At 35.4% G+C, this 15,253-nt stretch overlaps 3 protein-coding genes across 8 annotated transcripts in view; 1 reads left to right on the top strand and 2 right to left on the bottom strand.

Annotated features, from left to right (window-relative positions):
• Positions 1-5,959, bottom strand: part of Snap25 (Synaptosomal-associated protein 25kDa) — a 47,015-nt gene extending 41,056 nt beyond the window's left edge. For 5 of the 6 annotated variants that reach the window (XM_018550345.1, XM_018550348.1, XM_018550350.1 and 2 more), the window contains exon 1: positions 4,885-5,117. The gene's annotated coding sequence lies outside the window, so the exon portion shown is untranslated. Of the gene's footprint in view, positions 1-4,884; positions 5,118-5,850 lie in introns of those variants that run through there. The other variant, XM_018550347.1, reaches the window with a different exon arrangement.
• A 1,088-nt stretch (positions 5,960-7,047) lies between these two features.
• On the bottom strand, positions 7,048-11,153 carry LOC108782050 (suppressor of Hairy wing). Its single transcript, XM_018550200.1, has 11 exons — positions 11,129-11,153; positions 10,621-10,686; positions 10,471-10,536; positions 9,847-9,914; positions 9,623-9,749; positions 9,250-9,544; positions 8,924-9,026; positions 8,544-8,807; positions 7,912-8,233; positions 7,457-7,800; positions 7,048-7,382 (listed from the first exon to the last, which is right to left on the bottom strand). Exons 1-11 carry the CDS (start codon positions 11,151-11,153, stop codon positions 7,140-7,142), a joined length of 1,923 nt encoding a protein of 640 aa, XP_018405702.1. The 3' UTR covers positions 7,048-7,139.
• A 1,781-nt stretch (positions 11,154-12,934) lies between these two features.
• Positions 12,935-15,193, top strand: Sgf11 (SAGA associated factor 11kDa). Its single transcript, XM_018550322.1, has 3 exons — positions 12,935-13,164; positions 13,564-13,817; positions 14,156-15,193. Exons 2-3 carry the CDS (start codon positions 13,601-13,603, stop codon positions 14,971-14,973), a joined length of 1,035 nt encoding a protein of 344 aa, XP_018405824.1. The 5' UTR covers positions 12,935-13,164; positions 13,564-13,600; the 3' UTR covers positions 14,974-15,193.
• The last annotated feature ends 60 nt before the right edge of the window (positions 15,194-15,253 follow it).

Below are 15,253 nucleotides of genomic sequence, written 5' to 3'. Positions count from 1 at the left end.
CTCACGGACTGAAAATAACAAGGTATTCAGGATATAAAGACCTCAGCCACATTTACATAACATGTTAGTAAAAGACATTTTGTACTTGTGTTGAAAATGGTCCACTCCTTTTTAAATTTTGTGAAAAATTGTTAACATATTTGAGTGTTAATTTATAACATAATGTAATTATGTTATTTAAAAAGTTTGTGTTAAATTGATATGCAACGTACACTTCTTAGAATTAAAATAACATACAATAATTTATGAGTAAACAAATAATAATGAACAATAATAAAAAATAAATAAAAATAAACAATAAAATAAATAAAAACAAAAATAAATAATATAAAAATAATGTATTTTAAAACGTACGTATTACGTATTTTAACGTAAGTTCTAAGATAAAATATGAATAAAATGTGTAATATTAATTTTACTGAAAAAATTGCTTCTACGATTTACAAAATATCATTAATATTACCTTCTGATGTTTATTTTTTACAATAATTTGTGTTATATATCTTCTGACATATTTTTGTGTTGACCGTTTGGAACATATAAAATGTATTAAATTTAACACTAATTTTCCAACGATTATACTTACATATAACACAATTAAAATTGACAGTCGTTGATTTTAAGATTATCGTTTTATTATTTTGCAAAACTGAATTATGTCTGTTTGAACTTGAACTTTCGTTTCACACGCTTTAAGAAAAATATTTTTTGCAATCACATACAAAGAAAATAAATAAACAGAGGCGTATAGATAGTAAAGAAAAATATTTTTGTAAGAAGACACGTACTTCGAAAAATAAGAAAATTCATTTAATATAAAGAAAGCCTCGTTTTATTCTAAATGTTATGCAGTCTTTTGAGCCGTACAGCAAGCACAATTTATTTGTAAAGTACACACGTATACGTCCTACGAGATTTAATGTTGTTTACTTGTAAGCGTATCTTACGGACAACAATCGTCTAATTAAACTGCCACGCGTAGGCACAAAAGGATCAGAAATTATCTTTATCTGTGTGCGTAATATGCATATTTCATCTCATTTCTATTGCAAAAGATGCATTTCCATTGCATCTTCAACGTCAAAACGAGAAACTGCGAAAACAATCTAATCACAGTAATTATAACCAATTACCTAATAGTTATAAACGTAAGTAAGCTGCACGTGGATTAATATATAATAAGGATAAGTCAGTTTCGCAAAATAATAACGAAATTAGCTGTTATTTTAATTATAAGCAAATTTAGGTAAAATTACTCAAAGTGCACGGCTCTCTTTCTGAACTTAAGTCGGCTGATTTCGCCTATTAATCGATCTCGCGAAAATGCATACTGAGTGAAACCAGAAAACCAGTCAGGATACACGACAAATGTCAAACTTAAATGTCAATGATCGAACTCTGAATTGCAGTATCGTTGCGAGTTGCGACCTGCCAATAATGTGAGTGGGAAGGTAAATTTATTCGAAAATAATGAGAAAAATGTACGTTCTATAAGATAAACAGACTCATGAGATTTATAGATGAAATGTCGAACACGTAATAAATTCTGAAAGAAACTAATTTTAACACGCATAATGTTCTTTGCAATTAAAGTTTTCTGTATGAAAAAAAAATTTTTTCTGTCCGTGAGACAATTTAAAATTATGTCAAAATTTAGAAATCTGTATGTAATTTTGTGCATTATGTAATTTTTTTATAAATATAATAAAATTTGTAAATGTATATATATATATGTATACATATATAAAATATAAAAGTGTTTATATATATATTATACATTTACACATGTTATTTTTATTTTATTTACTTATATGATATTTCAATCTTACACATACGTTCTTACAATAATAAATATATGCCTACGATAAATAATGAAATAGAAACATCCTATCTTAATCCGTACTAAATTAACACATACTTGTTTATATATAATTAATGGACCGTGAGGCATTTCACCTTCACGCTGTAAATTCATCCTTGTCGTCTATAACATATCCAATAACGACAAATGACTCACGAATGCTGTGAATATAAAACAAAACGCACTCCGTACCAGAAGTTCGATATTTTTTTTTCAAATATCAATAGACGTCAATATCGAAAGCATTAGTACAAAACATTAATACAAAATATCAGGAAACAAAAGTCTAAAAATATCGATATTTAAATAAAATATCGGCGCTACATCGTCCATCCCTAGTTCGAGCATTACACTTTTGAATACTGAGAAGCAAACATGAGAAAAATAACTCAATTACGCACGAGCTCAATTATCCATGATGAATTATTGTAAAAGTCGTCCGTAAACATATTTATAATAATTACTCGATTGACGAGAGATCGAATTTAATTTCGATACGTCGATCGGAAATTTCAATCGGAAAATTGAATGGTGTAGTGTCGTCATGCGCGCGTACATACAGGATATCCCAATATCTCCAAGCTGTTTTGCAATGACAGATTCATCGATGAATTTCAAATTGATTTTATCCCCGCGCGCGAGGCGGAAATTTGTTGGAAGACATTGACGGCCGTATTAATTAATTTTTGAACAGTGAGAGATCTCGAATACCGCACGAATGTGTAAATAAATTACGAGATCTTATTTTTCTTTTTCGTGGAGAGAAAACGTTTCCGGTGGAGTTAAGTTCTCAATTACGAAAATTTCCCACGTCAAAACGACCATGACTTTCCCGCTAACTTCCTCTTCTTGAGGAAGAACTAATCTCAAACTCATTAAAGAATCACTAAGAAATAATACGTCGTCGATCTCGGATTACGTATTCGTGATCGTATTTAAATTGCTTCGTGGATGCTCGAATACTCCCAAGGGTTCGTCATCTTGTTGATTACAACAGCAATATTATCAAGGGAATTTTATTCTTCCGCAGGAGCTGCACAATCGAAAGTCTATTCGTATCAATTTAGACCTGTTTCTTTGTTGTTATATTGACTGCATTCAAGTTTTTCTTTCTCGCTTTCATCACACAAACTTCAAATATACTTCAATTTAAAAAGAACAAGTAAGTATATAGTAATTTAAAAGGTCTACCTTAAAATATAATTACATATATATTACATTGTGCATTTTGAAATGACAAAAGTGAGTAAAATCAACGAAATATTTGATTTTATTTGTCAATTTTGTTCAAAATTTATTCACTTTTGTAATTTTCACTTCATTTCAAGATACACGATGGACTTCTTGGATAGCGATCATATAAGTAATTTTTTCGCTGAGATAGAGAAGTGAAAATTTTTATCATTGAAGATAAAGGAGAAATTTTCATTTTTTCATCTTAAAAAAAATTATATGATCGCTATCTAAGTTACAAAAACAGATTTGTCTACCTATATTACCGTGCCCTAATCATGCTCTCTAAATTTCTTAAAGTAAAATCTCACTTTAAAAATGTTAAAACACTGCTATTATTAAAAAAAAGGTTTAAAATTGGCACTCTTGAATAAGAATGGCAGATTTTCATTGTTTTTTTTTCTTTTAGAGTAAAATCCACTTAAAAGAAAAAAGATTTCACTCCTTTTTTGGAATAAATCTTACTTCAAAAATGTAAAATTTCGCTCCAAAAGAAAAAAAAAGTATGAAAATTTGTACTCTTATTCAAGAGTGTATTTTAACCCTTCTGGAATAAAATTTCACTCTAAGAAATTTAGAGAATAGATATTAATTTTAACAGATATTATAATTTTAACACACACGATTAAGTGTCTTGCACATTTCTTTTCTTCAAAAATCTAGGAGCAAATAATCAATTGTAACATTTATATACAAATTTTTCAAAAATACACAACCTTACAAATACTAAGTATTTATTAAATTAATATTTAATACTGAGTAATTAATAGCTATTAAAGTATATGTATATATATATATATATATAAAAGAATCACTTAATAATTTTTGTTAAAGTGATGAAAATTAACCCGAGACACGAATAACCCATCGTGTGTATTAAGGATTAAGTACAAAGCATAAAGGAACGATTAATCTTTACTGCGTTCTATCGCGAATCGATGTCTCATATCCGCCCCCTCGAAACCGGCGCCGAAGAAAGATGATAGGACTTTCGCGTTGCTTGCACCTTGCATTTGGAAAATCTGCACTTTCTTTCTCTTTAATACGCGAATATAATTTATCTCGTTTTAAATGCAAAAATTTAGGGGGATTTTTCAAGCACAACCATGCCCGGCGACTTGACTTGCTCGTGGACGTGGAAATTTTGACCGAAGAATGTGAAAGGACGAAATAGATAGTCAGATCACCAAGAGATGATCTTTTTCGTTTTTATTTATTCTTTGTAATCTTAATGTCATTTCGTCATTTGCATGCAGTTGCAAAATTTACTGTTCTCCATTGATTCTAATGAATTCATTCACTATTTCAAAGTTATCATCTATATCCTTCGATGCATCCTTATATCGGATATGTAGTACTAAGACCAAGTTGTACTGTTAGCTTACTGTTAATCTTTTTTCTAATTTTTATAATTAGAAAAAGATAAAGAGCAAATTGAACCGAGATTAAAGTTAATCTGCATTGGTGGAAATGGGCATTATAGTCGCTTTTGCGTCATACTCGATTTGACGATTTTTAATCCAATTCTTTGATTTCTTGGATGTGGATTTTCACACCGAGCTAAATTTTGGATGTGAAGTGCTCCACAATTCGACACCACAGTCGTCGGGCCTGAGCACAACGCAGCAAACAGATAACAGACCTGATATCTTGAGATGCACGAGAAGGCGGTGCATCATCATGCTCTATATATACGTGATTTAGCTTATTCGCGGAGAATGCTCTCACGGCGAAGCGCCGTCGAGAGCAAGTCGTTAATCGCCGGCGCGCTCTTGGTTACGCTCACTAACCTTGAAGTGGATCGATAGACCTGGCGACGAGGCTGGTGTCTGTTTTGGCGATGCGACTTCCTCAACCGGTGCACTGGGACGGAGGCGACCGGCTGTCACTTTTTGTACCGACGACGAGTCTGACGACGACCGCGTACGTGCCGCTGGATGCGCCGTAACAGCGACGGAGCAAAGGCGATTTCACGTCACGTCTCGAGCGCGCACACGCACAACACGACCACCACCACGTTCAGACCGCGACAGACCGCGCCGCGAACGAGCGCAGTGAAGTGCGGCGCGGTCGTCAACGTTTCATGGGCCACGTGACCGCCCGATGTGCGCGCGCACGCCGGGAGCTGCCGTTACGCGGGAAACGGGGCGTTTCGAATCACGCCACGTTCCACGTGTCGATTTGCGTCTTCTTTCTGTCAGACTGGTTAGATTGATTGCAGATTGGAAATTAAACAATGAGATAATTTTATAACCTGATTTACGTTTATCAATTTTGACCACGTGACCTATTTTAATGCTAAAAATGAACGTCGAGCATCAACAACATAAAACCTATCAATCATTAAAGTATATTTTTCCGAGTTTAACGTTGTATAAATTCGCTCTATTTCGCGTGCCTTTTTACATCTCTCTTACAATTAGACAACTTCAGATCGTAAACATCTTACACTCCCTAAAGAAAATTTCCCGTGACACGAAACTTCTTTACTTAGGTGATAAAATTTATAATAAAAATCAGCGCTAATATTAAAATATTCAAAAGTATCATAAACACTTCGTCCGCCTCGTTTCCGCTGATCCGCGTTAACAGATTCGCCCGCGATATCGGGCGACTGCGCGACTGCGTCAAAGAAAAATCGATACGACCTCGCTTCGACACGCAACGTGCGCCGCATCGCCCGTTCCGCCGTTTAACATTTCGCGATGCATCTAAAAGATATGGATTACGACGACAAGAATAACGCGCGTACTTACCGCGGGTAATGGAATCCGATGAGAATTCCCTCGAGTCCTCGGGAAGCTGACGTTCCCTCCACAGTAATCCTCAACGCGCAAACGGTTTGAGAGACTCCTGTCGGGCGAAGCGCAGCTCGCTGACAACCGGAAGTTGGCTGCGAACCCCCACGCAAGTCGTCGACGACGTAATTCGAACGGTAACCACGGAGACGTCACGACGGAACAATGCGCGGGTAAAATAAAACCGATTTAAACTCGATCTATTCTTTTATTTTTTACTTTTTTATAACAAGCTCGTACTTTTATTTTATTTTTTTTATGACAAATGCCGTTTCTATCATAATATTAGTTTAATCTAGGGTTATACTTTTTATTCCATTCTAATTCTATGAAAAGGATGAAGAATAAGTTAAATCGAGATTAAAGTTAATCTACATTAATAGAAACGGACAAAATTCGCGTATTTTAAATTTATACATACTTTACTCGTGTATTTTAAACTCATGTACTTTATTTACCCGTGGTCCATGTAAAACATAATATATGTATATAAATATAACGTAATACATTATATGTGCGCGATCACATCAATATATAATATAAATCTCGTTTATACACTAAATCTTGATCAACATTACAATTTCTCGCCTAAGAATAATTGTAAATGTAATAACAAATTCGGTCACTTGCGTAACATCAAATTAATACATACTAAAGCTGCTATACATGAAATTAACAAAAATTTTAGTTAAATGTAAAAGCATATGAATATATTTTGAACAATTAAATAATAATATGCAAAACAGAATATATATCATTTCATTGTCTAAGTTGATTATATTATGCCATTGCATTTAGATATTTTATATAAAGCAGTTTTTTTAATGCACTTCAATCCAATGTAGTGCGAGTGACCAAATTCACCATATATATATATATATATATATATACACACATATATATATATATATAATATGCGTAACATAACAAACATGATGTGTATATATATATTTATTGAGAATAAATTGATCTGATAAAATAATCTGCGTAAATAAACCTAAAAATATTCGAAAAGAAACTCACATTAATTTATAAGATACGACCTAATGATATCGGTTAAATTTCAAATTTTTCGAACCAATTTACTAATTATGTTTTTCAATGATTGATATAGATTCGTTACTTAAAACTATCTCTTTTTATGTTTCCATGTGTTTGTATAAATCTCAAAATATTAAGTAAATAGTTCGCACAAACTTAAAATATTCAAAAAAGTATGATCGACCCGCGTGTAATATTTTTTGTTTCTAATTTTGGTTAGATATTTCTAAAACGTGAAGAATGACATCGTCCACCGTTTTAGTTGTCAAGAGAGACTTCACCGTTTCATCATTCACCGTGTCAATGACAACAGTGAATAGAAGCTTGACGTTTTGTCGTAGTCTCTCAGTGAACACTATGTTGGTCTCCGATGTTATCGGCTCGTGTCCGCATCTTCTGATTACAGCCTCGAGGACGTCTTGTATTGGAGCATCCGGCCAACCAAATAGCTGCCAGTATTAAATCAGTACAATTAATTTAAAAGGTAATGTAACAAAGTTAAATTAAATTAAAAGAATCATACCTGTAACGTTTCCTCATCAATAAGCAATGTCAAAAGATCTACGATGGCTTTCAACAACTCGTCGGTGGAGAGTCTTTTAGATTTGCCGGTTTTCATTTTAGCAGCAGCGGTTGCTGCGATGTTATAGAACTGCGTTTTCAAATGTTTCTTCTCGACCTCGTCCATTACGTCCTCCAACAGTTCCCGATGTTTCGCCCGAATGTGTCGCATCAAGCAATCTTGTCGGATAAACACTCTATTGCATTCGACGCATGATTGGGGTGGTTCGCGTCTGTGAGTGTTAAGGTGCGCTTGCAACGATGATTTCACCGAGAAGGCTTTCGAACACTTGTCACATTTGAACGCTGAAACGCAATGCAAAAACAAATTTGTAATACAATAAAAGTAAAGTATTTTAAAAATATTACATACATTTCTTTGTAATAATTCTCTTTTATAATATACATATCGCTTACGTTTGATGCCAGTGTGTAACAGTTTATGTTTCACCAAATCCTCTTTTCGCGTGAAACCCTTATCGCAGACTTCACATGTAAATGGAATTGCTCCCTCGTGTACGAATTTCTTGTGGATATTTAAACGTGCCTTCCGATTAAATGCCTTATCGCACACGTCACAGTAGAAACCATTTTCTCCCGTGTGATGAAACACATGTGCTCTTAATTGCGCTGCTTGAATGAACGATTTGCCACAATACTGGCACACATGTGGTTTTTCACCCGTGTGCGTCCGTAGATGACGATTCAGCGTTTCGCGAGCGGCAAATTTCCTCTGACACTAACAACGCAAACTCTTGTATTAGTACTCGCGTAAAAATGCATTAACGGAAATTGATTGCTCTTGTAAAGTAAGAAACTATGCGTACTTTGTGTATCTAGAAACATCTTTGGTTCAGTACCAGTCATGTACGATTAAAAACTTACGGAAACACATGTCCATTAAGTTAGCTTGTAATGTAAAATAACACAATAAAAGTTAGTGTTATTATTCCCATACTTAATTATTATCAAGAGGAATACGTAGTATTAAGAAATTGTGTAAATATTTGTACTCTTACAAGTGCGTCAATTCAATAAAAAATACTTACGTATTTACACTCAAATGGCTTCTCTCCGGTGTGTACACGGCGATGCTTTTTCAGCGCCAGTGACGACAGAAATGTCTTCGGACATAAATCGCATTGGACTGGACGCTCTCCCGTATGCATGCGTTCGTGTACCAACAACTGTTGGTATGTAAAGAATTCCTTCGGGCAATAGCTGCATTTCTTTTTTTGTCTTTGAGGTGTACCCGCGTGAGTACGTAAATGTTCCCGCAAGTTATCTTTACGCGTAAAGTCTTTCTTGCAAACCTACAATATCATTCATTTGATCATTATAATCTCTAATTTTTTTCTAGAATCTTTAATCATTATATACTTATTATCTCTAATTTTAAAGAATTCTCAGTGGATAATTGTGTACTTACTTGACAACTGAATTTATTAAGTATGTTACCGTGACAACCAGACTGCATTATATGTCGATTTAAGTGATAGCTCCGAGAGAAATAAGTGTCGCAAGGTTCACATCTAAAAATAAATTTTGTGTAAAAATATAAATTGTATAGACTGATTAATAAAAATAGAAAATAAGAGAAATTATTATAAAGTTTTGAGTTAAGAGATTTTATAACAATAATTTTATATTTGATGAAAACAACTTAAATCAATGTAATGTTATATTTTATATCATTACAATAAGCAATGATTGAGGAAATTATTTAAAGAAAATTGCATACGCATACGAACGTACCTAAAAATTTTGCGATCTCCATGTGTCGTATAACGATGCTTATTTAAAGCTTTTTTATCATGAAAAGAAGAACCGCATTCATTACACGTGCACGAATCGCATTTCCAATGTACAACTACAATGTGTCTACTCAGAGATTCTCTTTTCTTGAAGCTGAGGTCACAAAGTAAACACTTGTGTTCTCCGCCGTTATGGGCCGTCTTCAAGTCCTCCGCGCAGCAATGGCACTGTGTTTCGGGCACAGGCTTGATAACAGGTTTTTCGTTATTGTTCTTTTGGCCGTTAGAATCTGAATCTAGGAGTATATAGACAAATAATAAGATTCTTTGTATTATGAGAGTGAACAAATAATTTTTAATGCACAGCCACAAACCTTCAGCATTTAAATGTGGATCATCCTCATCCTCATCCTCTTCATCTGAATCGTAACTTGCTATATTATCAAGCATGTTGTTTGAGTCATCTTCTTCCCTGCATGTGTCTACATGTTTCTTCAACATCTGTCTCAGAATTATAAGACACAAACCATTAATAGAAACGAAAAACATGAGAAATGATGGATACATAAAATAGTCTTAAAAAAAACTTATAACTTACATCCTTTGATTGGAAAATACGTTGACAAGTTACACATTGATAATCTGTTACAATCGAAATAACCACACCTAACAAAATAAAATAAATCATAATGCGGAGAACAGAAAAAAAAAATAAAATGAAGTATCAAAACTAATATTATATAATTTTGTAGGAATTAAAAATATATTTATATTTTATAGAAATTATGAATATATTTAGAAATATACATACAAGGCGTGTCTTAAAATTTAGTTTTAAAAATTAAACCAAAAATTAAAAGCAATCTATCAAACTTATCAAAGATTATACTATCATATTTCAGTTCTTAACACATCCTTGAATATCTAAGTACTTAAGAATGTATCTAAGAACTTAAATATAATTGTACAAATAAATACTAATAAAACAAAGCTCTCAATGTCAAAACATTAAATAAGACAATGTAAAAGGCAAATTTGAGAATCATCGTTAAATATAACTAAGAAATCAATACATTAAAAAAGTTAAAAATATAATTAAAACAATTTAAACTGCGTAATTATATTTAGCGATGACTCTCAGATTTGTCCTTTACATTGTCTTATTATTTATTATAATTGTACAATCCTTAATGTATATACAAAATGTAATTAGTATAATTACCTTTCGTGTTATCAGTGGCTGATCTATCAGTCACATCCAAAGATTCGTCTTGTGAAAGGTCTATATCTGCAAATCCAGAATATGCACACAGTTTTAAAATACTTAGAATTATAACAGTAAAAACATTTTACTTTTGAATGATCAAATTACCAAACATGATCCCATCAGTTTCATCCACAATTAGATCCTCACTACACTCCTCAATCTTCAAGATTTCTGCAAAAAAAATTTGTCGTGTCATTTAAAAGAAAAAATCCCTAAATATATAAAAACAAATTAAATCAAATAAGTCTATGATTTCTTGTATATGATAATGATAATTTTAATATCTCTATATATTATTTTAATTAATTTACTAATCAAATTGTTCTAATGTGCATAATTTTTTAATCTTTTCATTATCTATTAGAAATGTATAAGCATAATATAAAATACAGAATATTTATATATATAATTATTGCATAAGTACCTATATAAGAAGCTACATTTTGAAGTTGTTTCATCATGTTTTGCTTTCAATTTGTTTATTTGAGTAGAATCACAGAAGGAACACACAATTTATAATCTATCATTTATACAACATTCGCAAATGCTTTCGACGGCATGTGATGTCTTACATTTCATTCATAAAAAGAACTCCTAAGTCAACTTTGCTCACCTATCTTTTCCATTGCTTTTGCCATCGTGTCACGTAACAATTTCTATCTCCAGGATGTTTCCTTATTCAACCATATGAGATTTTGCCTTTGAACAAACCAGTCTAGTCTTACTTTCTGCTTTCATTCCGCATTAAGAACATCTGCAAGCAGTAAGCAACATTCGGAATATCAGTCGTTCGTACTCGAGGGATAATATCTGATCATATGATCGACCTCGTATTCTCGATTGAAATTCGTGCGTACAAGTATACCTGAAAAAGGAAGAGCGAGCGAGTGCGTTTGCCCCTGAAGGAACAGGCCCTTTCATCAGTCCCGATGCAACGTAAAATGGCCTACGTCAAGGGGCGCGTCATCGTCCTCCACGCGTCCGCCCCGTGTTCTCTCTCTCGAGCGATCTCGCCAGTGTCGCGTCGTCGCTGAAAACAACGAGGGATGATCCTCCTCGATGACGATCAATTAGTGATAGAGTCCAATTTGTCGGAGCAAGAAACTTCATCGGAATAGGCAACAGAAGTGGTGGTGTAACATTCCCACCACGGCAACAAGTAACAATTTGTTGCTTCTGGCCTGCTCGTTCGCTATTGGATCATTTGGGTCTCGCATACGCGACTTCGGCTTCAGTGGTGCTCAAATCAAAAGTATCGTTCGTTTTGTCTCTCGGCAGCTGCTCGGAGTCGCTCCGAACGAACAATACTGAAGCCTTGTTCCGAGAGAAAATACTAACAGGACAACGGAAATTTCTGCGTCTAGAAATCGTTCTTCGCGATAATATGCGACGACGTATAAAATTTTGCGAATTTGCCTTTCGACCAACGTAAATATTCTCACAGAATTTCTAAAAATTTATCGTATCGTGTACTCTACTTAAAGATTGAATATATATTTAAAAGGAAAGGGAATTTATTTATAAATTTTTTGAATTTGGAAACCTTGCGAAGTCAACAATGCTTTAACGCAATTTCTCCATTTATACACGCAGCACGTTTCAAAAGAGAAAGATGGATAACCTGTCAGCTGTCACGAAATCTCATCTCGCGACAAGATGAGACGGCTGCGGATTGGCTGTGGAATATGAGATCACCTGAAGTTCCTAGAACTACCAATCCGACGACCAATCGACACGCTCGACAATTTCGAGTCCTAAAGCGCGTGCCAAAATGTACTAAAAATATATATATCTATATGTAACAATATAAATATAATATAATTATTAACATATACCAGTATAATATATAGATATCTATATTAGTATCTACATTAATCTACATTAATCTACGTTGCGTGAGAAAAACAGATTTTTAATAATTTTTCGATAACATTTCGAAACGAAAATCATCAATCGCTTTCTTCCTTTTTTTTTTCAGCAAAACTCCAGACGTTATTCGTTCCGTTTCAGAAAACAGCCACGTGGCTTTGCTCCGTTTTTTCATCGCACGCTTTACGGCCCTTCTAACGGGTCCAAGAAGCGCAACTAATGCTGAATGAATAATAGAACAATTATCGGACATAATAATAGAATTAATTAGATATTTATCTGTTCCCTACTCGTACTTTCTCAGAAAAGGAGCGTTTCGCGATGGGAAAGAAAGCGCAAAGGTGCGTCTGCACCGAGGGTGCGACTCGGCGCGCAGCAATCGCCAATTAAGCGTTGTTTTTCCTCGCGAAAGGGACCCCGAAAGGGTTTTTTCTCCAACCTATAAAGCCGCGGGCGGAAATCGCCCTGCGCGAAAGGAGCGGTCCTTCGCGTCTCTCGGCGCTCAGCGTGGCCTGCGTGGCTCGGCTCCGCCGCATCCGTCAACGGGCGACGCGACGAGGAACACGTGACGACTGGACGCGCATGTCGTCGCGCAGGTGTCGTCCGTAACCAAGAGGAAACGGAGCGGCGTCGGATATCGGCGGTGACGGCGCTCCGCACGTCTTCTTCGCGGAGAACCGGAAGAACGAAAAACATCCGATTGCTCTGCCATCTCGTCCTGACGGTGCTCGCCCTGGATTGCCCCACGTCGCCAATTTGTTGCCGTTTCTCCCTTTTTAGGTTAGATACCCCCGTCCGTGTCATACCGGGTGTCCCGCAAGTATCGGCAAATATTTTAACGATGTTTCCTCGACCGACGCTTCGAGTTTCTTTATTAAATCTTCTGCGGAATGAACTGATTCAATTAGTTAATTTATTATCCGCTTTATTATTAATTATTTATCGTAATTATTTATTAAGTTCGGAAAAGATAAGGTTTTTAGTTGTCATTTTTTTGAATTTCATATACACATATTTAAAAAACTATAATGGAACGCATGATTATATTTACAAGCTCATTAATTTACTGTTCATTTTTGTGAATTTTAATATTTTGAAGTTATCTTAACGTGCCATCAGAAACTGGTGGTCTTGATTAGTCAATCGCTAATTGTCCTTGTATATTTTTTCAATTTTTAGTCTAGATAGAAACAAATTGCTCAATCCGAAAATCAGTATGTCTGTGACTGAAGAAAGGATCCAAGATTTGAATCAACGTTTCATGGATTTCATGAGCAAGCCAGAGAATGTCGATGCAGCCACAAAGGAAATTTACGAGGACTTGTTGGATGACGTACTGATGGGTTTCGTATTCGACATACATCGTATAACTAAGACTGGCAATTCCGACGTTGAAGAAGGCATTCCTGATGACAAATCTTACGCCATTGTCGGTACATACAGACACAATAAACTTGCAGTGATAATCACTCACACGGTCTAAAATATCTATGTGAATTATTTTTGAAATATTTTGCAAAAATATTTTAGAAATATTATAAGAAAAAGAATATTTAAAACACTCTGATTTCCTAGACATATGTATATTGCAGAAAGATTTCTTGATTTCATTTTCTGAAATATTTCACACAAATCTTACAATGAAATATTTCATGCTATGTGATCATTGAAATGCAATTAGGAAGATGGAATATTTCTATATGCGTACAACTTTTTGCAATTTTTTTTCATTCTTTGTACACAAGTTTGTAACTTTTATTTTCTGTATTAGATTCGCCCGGCCTAGACGTGTTCGGTCAGCACCCGATGAAGAAATCTCAGGAATGCAGCTGTCCAAATTGCGAACGTGGTGTGGCAGCATGCAGATTCGCTACTCATCTGGCAAAATGTATGGGCATGGGGAGGAACAGTTCGCGTATCGCGTCGCTTCGTATCGCGAACAATTCCAAGGACTTGAACACCTACGGCGGAGTGTTGAGCGACGACGATGACGACGTTGATTGGAGTCTGACCAACGACAGCGGCAACAAACGTAAACGTCCGCGCAAGGATCGTAACGGCGTGAGCAAGCGTTCGAGCAAACAGCAGAAGCAACAGAGCACCGCTGGGGGTAGCGGCTCGCAGAGGAATGGCGAGACCACTGTCGTCGGCAGCGGCGAGCACAACGTACACAGCAGCAACGAAAGCTCGCCGTCGAATTACGACAATATGTCGCTCGTAGACAAGCGGGCGTTGCTCACGCAAATTTGTGGCGTCATGTCCGAGCACACGAAGAAACTGTGCACCAGATCGGTACGATGTCCCCAGCACACCGACGAACAACGCAGAGAGATACGCGCCAATCTGGAGTCCAATGGTCAAGACAATCTGCACGTTGACGTGGATACGTATGAGGAGAACGACGGCCAAAATCTACGGGACACATTGACGAGGTGGGATCGGGAGGGTTCGAGTCATTCTAGTCCAGCCGACTCTGCCTCGACCACGTCAACCTCGTCGATCAGTCGGAAACGAGAAACCAAATCCAAGGGCAAAGGGAAGGCCTCGTCTAAGCGCGATCGCGGTTCCCCGATATCGCAGGGAGACTGAGGAGAGAGTTCATCTAAAATTGTTTCTCAATCTAGAAGTGTTCCTCGATTCAGGCTCACTTCCCGCCGACAGAGAAATATTGTACGATAATGTTCCTAAGAGCTGTATATAGATTGAAGGAAGATTCTCCTTTGATGATTGCGAAAAGTTTGCGTAATACTTAATTCTAAATATTATCTACAGCGTCCTTTTGTAATTATTATTTTTAAGAAAATAAATAGCAGCGAATTGCAGAACGAAATATAAGTCAGATACTTGTTATCTTTCCTAAACTTAGATA

Source organism: Cyphomyrmex costatus, unplaced genomic scaffold, assembly GCF_001594065.2.
Source record: "Cyphomyrmex costatus isolate MS0001 unplaced genomic scaffold, Ccosl1.0 scaffold97, whole genome shotgun sequence".
NCBI classification, from domain to species: Eukaryota; Metazoa; Arthropoda; class Insecta; order Hymenoptera; family Formicidae; genus Cyphomyrmex; species Cyphomyrmex costatus.
The sequence above is the reverse complement of the archived record's forward strand: the minus strand, read 5'-3'. Positions and strand labels throughout refer to the sequence as shown.